The sequence below is a fragment of the Octopus sinensis genome, linkage group LG2, assembly GCF_006345805.1.
Source record: "Octopus sinensis linkage group LG2, ASM634580v1, whole genome shotgun sequence".
NCBI lineage: Eukaryota > Metazoa > Mollusca > Cephalopoda > Octopoda > Octopodidae > Octopus > Octopus sinensis.
The window spans coordinates 144,336,266-144,343,923 of NC_042998.1; the positions used below are offsets into that span (position 1 = coordinate 144,336,266).

At 36.3% G+C, this 7,658-nt stretch overlaps 3 protein-coding genes across 6 annotated transcripts in view; 2 read left to right on the plus strand and 1 right to left on the minus strand.

Moving 5' to 3' along the window:
* The window catches only part of LOC115222300 (E3 ubiquitin-protein ligase NEDD4), a 349,242-nt gene extending 348,183 nt beyond the window's left edge, over window positions 1-1,059 (minus strand). Inside the window, exon 1 of one of the 4 annotated variants that reach the window (XM_036499996.1) lies at window positions 1-1,059. This exon is cut by the window's left edge and continues 1,068 nt beyond it. The gene's annotated coding sequence lies outside the window, so the exon portion shown is untranslated. The other 3 variants (XM_029792502.2, XM_029792488.2, XM_029792480.2) reach the window with 3 other exon arrangements.
* A 4,593-nt stretch (window positions 1,060-5,652) lies between these two features.
* LOC115226127 (general transcription factor II-I repeat domain-containing protein 2-like) lies at window positions 5,653-6,699 on the plus strand. Its single transcript, XM_029797117.1, has one exon. It carries the CDS (start codon window positions 5,653-5,655, stop codon window positions 6,697-6,699), a length of 1,047 nt encoding a protein of 348 aa, XP_029652977.1.
* Window positions 6,700-6,712: 13 nt separating this feature from the next.
* On the plus strand, window positions 6,713-7,189 carry LOC115226136 (EPM2A-interacting protein 1-like). Its single transcript, XM_029797129.1, has one exon. It carries the CDS (start codon window positions 6,713-6,715, stop codon window positions 7,187-7,189), a length of 477 nt encoding a protein of 158 aa, XP_029652989.1.
* Window positions 7,190-7,658: the final 469 nt, after the last annotated feature.

The following is a 7,658-nucleotide window of genomic DNA, read 5'->3' on the forward strand; positions in this document are numbered from 1 at the left end:
TTACCAAACACATATCATGTGTTATTAGGCAATTTTGGATTTTCTATAATGCCAATGCTATAATGTATGTTTATCTAAGATGTGTGTGTGTGTACGTAAAAATCTTTGTATATTATTATACATTCCAAAACATCTTATACACATACAGACGCGTGTGTTGTGTCAATGTGTGGTGGTACCTCCTTGGGAATTAACTAATAAACTGAACATTATCTTGTATTTAGTTTAATGATTTATATATTAACATAATCCTTTAGTCGTGAGTAACGACCACGACATGAAAAAATAGACAACATTATCAAAGAATACATTCTGCTAATTCCATCATTTTTTTTAAATTATTATTATTAATGCATTCCATTATTGATATATTCCACTACCTTTGTTGCTATCATACTTTTTCCTCTGAACGAACGAAAATATTTGTCCAACCAACTGGGAATTCTTAGACATTATATTTATAGTCGCAAACCTGAAATCAGTTCCATTATAAATTTGTCCGCATTTTTGAAGCCGTTACAGGAACATTTTTGGTATTTTTGTGTCAGTCTTCCGCTCACCATTCAGTGTAACTTCCTAATTGCCAGACGATCTTGAGGCTAGACGTAATTCACAGTGGTATTCCAAAGGACCTCAGGTGTTTTCCTTGGCACTCCGTCTTTCATCACACTCTAGTTGCAAGGACACATGCTGCCTGTAGTTAGCATTTTATTGTGTTGCTATTTGATACACTATTCAGCATGCGATTCAACTATGATTTTTTTTTTTTATATTGGTGTGTGTGGGTGGGTATTTCCTGTACCTCTCAAATTTGCCAGTTGGTATTAAATTAATCGGTATTCATTCCCATAGAATCTGATTGCGACTTTGTTGCAATCTCTGCAATCCTTTTTAGCCAGTCGAAATTTTCAAATCAATGAAACCATTTTATTTTAAACTCCCCACTGTTATTATTGTTTCTTGTCTGATATAATGGTTCTTCGGGTTGGAAGTGAATAGGTCAGAATCAAAGAAAGGAAAATATTTCAGGAAGTGGTTGCCTGTATTCAGGAAATAGATTATATAGATAGACAGACAGGTGTGTATATGGATGGATGTTGTGTGTGTGTGTGTGTGCATATATTGTCTCTATATGTTGATATATATATGTACTTAAATATAAGCATGTGTATGTATATAAATATAAATCTATATGTGCATGTATATATGTGTGTGTATGTGTATATTTATATATATATATCCTTTCTACAAAAGGCTCAATGCATAACATTTTGAGGGGCTAGTTAATTACATTGACTCCAGTACATGACTGGTACTTATTTTATGAAGCCAGAAAGGATGAAGGGTGAAGTCAGCTTCAGTGAAATTTGAACTCAGAATGTAAAGACAGCGAAATGCTGCTAAGCATTTTGCCTGGCATGCTAACAATTCTACCAGCTTACCACCTCATGAGGTAATGAGTTCGATTCCCAGACCAGGCTGTGTGTTGTGTTCTTGAGCAAGACACTTTACTTCATGTTGCTCCAGTTCACTCAGCTGTAGAAATGAGTTGCGATGTTACTGGTGCCAAACTGTTTTGGCCTTTGCCTTTCCCTTGGATAACATTGGTGGCGTGGAGAGTGAAGGCTGGTGTGCATGGGCAACTGTTGGTCTTCCATAAACAACCTTGCTTGAACTTGTGTCTTGGAGGGGAACTTTCTATGTGCAATCCCATGATCATTCATGTCCAAAGGGGGTCTTTATATATATATGTGTGTGTGTAGCTGAAGAGCCTCATACTCTAAGGAATGACACAGCCAACAAGAACCTTACCAATGCTTCATTCATGGAGCAAATTATATTCCAACTAAACAGAGCATATGATATACAAATAATGTCCATAATGCTAACCATATGTGACAAATTTGTCATAGAACATAGTGCCAACACACACAAGAACAAGATCCTTAGGGAGAAGAAAATTCTTATAAGATGACAAACAGAGACTGCAAACCACCTGAACAAACATCTCAAAAGCTGTGAAAAGTTCCACTTGAAAACAACACCATTGGAGATTGGGAAAAGTCAGCATCAATCCTATGAAAAAGAGAGAGTAGACAAGGATATTTAGGTTATAAAAAATTAAATCAAACCGAAAAGCTTTCTTTAACTTTGCCAAAGAATGGCCTCAGTATGTTACAAGATAGGACTCTTCCTCCTAAAGGACAGCTCTCTCATAAGAAACCCAATGATGATAAGTAAAATGCTGAACAAACAGTTAAAAAATCACTGCAGCTTCTTTTTCAGATCTTCCTTGCAAGTGGTAAGCTCCCAGGTAAATTGAAGGAGGGAATAATATGCCCTGTCCATAAATGAGGAAGCAGAGAAGATGCTAAAAGTTATAGGACAATCTCTCTGACCTAACACACCAGCAAAGTCATGGAACAAATAGCCTGCAGGAAACTAATTGCATTCCTTGAAGTCAATATACCTTGACTTTGCAAAAGCCTTTGATAGACCATGATATAATATATCACAAGTTACATGAACATGGCATAGTCAGAATACTTGGAGAGTAGCTAGATGACTTTTTAAAAGATAGAAGTTAAGCAGTGGTGACCAATGGAGCCACTTCTAAGGAAACACAAATAATGAGTGGTGTTCCACAGGACATTGTCTTAGGGTCACTGCTATTTGTAACGGCCTCTCAGAAATGTCCTAAGCTGCTCAGATAGCCACCCTTACTAACTGCAAATGATACAAAAATCTCTGAGAATATAGAATCCTGGAAATATTGCACAAATTGCAATGGGAGTTGGACCCAATATACAGATGAGCTGAGGACAATAACATGCAGTTTAATGTTGGAAAATTCCAAGCCCTGTACTACAAGCACACAAATCTCAAAATGAAATGCAGACAGGATATTCTGTCCCAGAAAGGGTTGCAATCTCTGAATCAAAATCAATGTGCAACCTGGATATTGACATGAGTAATGATGCATCTTTCCAGGTGCATATTACTAAGTTGGCAATAAAATGCAAACAGCTGGCTTGTTGAATCTTTCAGAATGAGAGAACAGGAAACCATGGTGGTCCTCTGGGGGACATATGTCCTATGGTCACCACACAGTATAAAATTAACAGCATAACTTGAAGCTACACAAAGAAAATCATCTCAATACATATCAGCTACTGTAAAAGTTAAGACTCTACTTCCTAGGAATGAAGGCAGAAAAGATATGCAGTTATATACATTTGGAAAAACTATGGCATTGTAAGTTACACAAATGGCAGAATGGGGCACCACTGCAGAGTACCAAATATCCCAACATCACCACAAGCCCACAGCTCTTTCATATCCTTCCAAAAAGCCTCAGAGAACTGCATGGTGTGGATATGGGTGTCTTCAAAACAACTAGACCTCCTCTTGTCAATGATTCCAGATGAGCCAACCTCGTGGCAGGAAACACAGATGAGGGCAGCAGTATCAAACTCCCTCATTCACCATTCAACACGGGTTTAAACCATTGAAAAGTTGATTTTTAAGTTGCTGGAATACCCTGCATACAGACTGCACAGTCAGGCCAGGGTATTGTGTCTTTCTCAAACATCTCAGTTTCTACAGCTGGATGTCCTTTCTAACACTAACCACATTACACAATGTACTTAATACATTTTTCCATTGCACTAGCACTAGAGAGGTATCTATGCCTTCAACAAGACTAAAAACTTCTTTTAGCCTTATTTTGTCTTTGCTTGATTTGACAACAACTTTACAGAATACATCGGGTGCATTTTATTGTAGTATTGATGCTACTTAAGAGGAGACTGAAACAATTAAAATAATAATAATTATAATTATTTCAGCAAATACAACAGATAACTATGAACATGTTTTAGTCTTTCATCTGTACTTCACCAAGCATGGTGAAGTCTGTGCTTTACTGATGAGGCTAGAATAATACCAAAACATGTCCATTCCTAATACTGGCTTCCTTCACAGCATAATTATTTCTAGTTATCCTTTTAACATTCACTAAATCAAATATGTTAGTACTAACTTAACTAGCAACGCCAGTTACTGTCTAATTATATATATAACAAAACTATAATTTATTCCACAAAATTACAAACTGCAACAGATGGTAACTCAGACTAAATTTTTCAGATCCGTAAAACTCTATGCTCTATTTATTTCATACTTTGTTGGTGTGATTACCTATATTTTGTCTGCTTTTCTTCTTATACCATTAAATTCACACTCATACATACATACTTACACACACATACACATACACAGACACACACACACACACACACATTACATTTTCATTTGTACCTATCATTACTGAAACATTAGGCTATGTAACCACATATTTGCATGAAAACCTAGAAATGCTAGAAAAACCAACCAACCAACCAAACAAACAAACATACAGTCACTCACTCACTATTTGTAAATACATATTTGATTAAAGGAGATCCATTTAACACTTTAGCATTCAAACCGGCCATGTCCAGCCTAATATTCTACCTGTTTTATGTTCAAACTGACCAGACTTGACCTTTCAGACCTACACAACAATGTCATTATAAAAATAAACAATCACATCAAAATCTCAAAGCTGCAGGATAATGTATGATTAATTCAAAACAATGTAAATAAATAAGTATTGCATTTGATAGATTAATCTGAATGTTAAAGGGCTAAAGACCAAGGCATATCAAAGTGAAGCACATCACAATTGATGGCTGGACAATATGACACAAATCAACAGATATCAACAATACATTCCATTAACAAAGGGATCATCAATGAAGGGAATATAACTGGTGTTTGGTAATCTACAAATCCAAGAGTATCTAAAATTGAGCAGATCTTTAAGTACGGTGTATATCATAATAAAACTAGACAAAAGAATTATAAGGTATCACTACAATGTTTCATTAGGAGATTTGGTGATGTAACATCATACATGCAGTTATGTAAGACATACAACATCTATAAGATTATGCAATATATTACATTTGGGCTGTCAAATCATTAGGCTAAACCGCGGGCCACATGCGGCCCACCGAGAGCTTTTATGAATCCCAACTTCTATGCAGATACTTCGTAACTGTTTCAATTGTACGGTAATTCACAATAGTTTGCATTTTATTTCAGTTCATTGTTTCGCGCCTTCACAAAATTGTCCGCTGTTTGTTTGTTTCAGCTACTGTGAAGCGATGAAAAATTTCAAGAAATATTCCCATGACATCATAATAAAACACATTTCCGGGTGAAGATATCTTTTCTGTGTTTTCTCGTCAGACCCTACAAACTCAAAAATTAATAGAACAATAAAACAAGTATTGTGGCAATACAACGAGTCAATCGATATGCTTGAAACATTCAAATAAATAAATCACGTGATAGATGGTGAAGAGGGCATGATGGACGATGCGTTTCGTTCCAATGAAGAAGCCGGCCAGGTTAATAAAAGGGCTTGAACCAGCTTTTTCTGGACACAGAGCTGTGGTTGGTTATCATTCACTCTATCGATTATATGAATCTAGTACAGACACGAGTGTTTCAAACTAGCTTTTGTTGTCTGATAAAATTTACCCAAAATGAGTTGTTTGAAGCTATCTAAAAAGCGAAAAATTGAAGAGGAATGTCGTGTTTTTAATGAAAATTGGACTGAAAAGTATTTCTTTACCGACTGCATGTTTGATTTGTTCTGAAACAGTTGCTGTGTTCAAGGAATATAATTTGAAACGCCACTTTCAAACGAAGCACGCCAATTTTGGACACAATTTATCAAAACAAGAACTGCAAAAGAAAGCAAATGATCTGACAAAACGTTTGAAGCAACAGCAAAATGTGTTTGATAAAACTTCCTCTTTACAAAGGAACGCGACAAAGGCAAGTTTTATATTGGCCAACAAAATTGCAAAGCAAAACAAGTCATTCGCAGAAGCAGAATTTATCAAAGATTGTATGGTTGATGCTGTCAGTGTTGTGTGTCCTGAAGTTAAGTCAAAAGTAGAAGCCATTTCCCTGTCACGAAGAACTATTGTTCGTCGCATTGATGCAATTGCCATGAATATTCATGAACAGCTGTTAACAGCCAGTGGTCGATTTCAGTGGTTTTCTATTGCTTTAGATGAGAGTACTGATATTCAGGATACTGCTCAGTTACTCATTTACATCAGAGGAATTGACGAAAACTTTGAAATTACAGAGGAATTATTATCTATGGAGTCTCTCAAAGACACTACTACTGGAAAAGATTTGTTCAACAGTGTCATTAACAGTTCAATCAGGTCTGGATTAACCCTAAATAAACTGGCCAGCATTACAACCGATGGAGCTCCTTCGCTCACTGGTAAACATTCCGGCCTTGTGAAGTTGTTGAATGACAAAATCAAAGAAGATTTTCCACTACACAGTGTGTTGTCTTTTCACTGCATCATACATCAAGAAAGCCTTTGTAAGTCATCTTTAAAACTCAAACATGTCATCGAACCTGTGGTGCGTGCAGTGAATTTAATAAGATCAGGGGGATTGAAACACAGGCAATTCCGAAGTTTCTTGGAGGATGTGGAGGCTGATTTTACTGATGTGCTGTACTACACAAATGTCCGCTGGTTAAGCATTGGAAAAGTTCTTAAGAGAGTATGGGACCTCAAAGCAGAGATTCTTATGTTTCTCAAAATGCGACATCTCCTGTGACTTTTTAAACGAAATGGAGAGTGACGAATGGGTTTGTGATTTTGCATTTGCTGTGGACATAATGCAGAAGCTGAATGAACTTAACACAAAACTGCAAGGCAAAGGTATATTTGCTCATGAATTGTACCTGGAAGTGAAAGCTTTTCAATGGAAGCTTGGACTTTTTGCCAAGCAGCTGAATGAGCAAAAATTTATTCACTTCCCACTGCTGAAAACACAGTCTGTTACACAAGAATCATCGGACAAGTACAGTTCCCAGTTGATGGCTTTACAAAAGGAATTCATTAGAAGATTTGCTGATTTCAAGGCAGTTGAAGGCCTGTTCGATTTGCTTAACTCACCTCTTGCCTGTGACATTGAAACAACTACCGAGGAACTGCAGATAGAACTGATTCATTTGCAAGCCGACAATTCTTTAAAGATGATGTTTGAAAGTAAACCACTGGTCGAGTTTTATGCTTCTCTACATGCAAAAAGTTTCAAAATCTAAAAAAATTTGCAAGAAAGATGTTTGTGTTGTTTGCATCAACTTACATATGTGAGCAGACTTTCTCCATCATGAAAATTAACAAGGGGAAGAATCGATCACTTCTCACAGACTCAAATCTTCAGTCAGTGTTAAGAATCAGCACAAGCAACTTGACACCTAATTTTGACAAACTGGTAAATGACAGTAGTCAACTGCATCATTCTCATTGACATTGTTATTTACAGAGCCGCTTTGTTTTTCAAATAAATGCTTCAGGTGACGTTTCTAATTTCAGATATCAATTCATATTAATAAACTGTTATTTCTCTTTAAAATCTTTTATTTTGGGTATCCTAGAATTTAAGTATAATATTCATCATGGTTGTCCATAATATTAAGAGGTGGTTGTCCACAATTAGTGCAGATTTTACTAGGAAAATTCCGTTCCTGGCAATTTGTAAGCAATAACAGGCTGTCCAAAATAACCGAG

Coding starts and splice junctions, on each gene's coding strand:
- LOC115226136 (XM_029797129.1), top strand. CDS start 6,713: ATGGAGAGTGACGAATGGGTTTGTGATTTTGCATTTGCTGTGGACATA.
- LOC115226127 (XM_029797117.1), top strand. CDS start 5,653: ATGAAAATTGGACTGAAAAGTATTTCTTTACCGACTGCATGTTTGATT.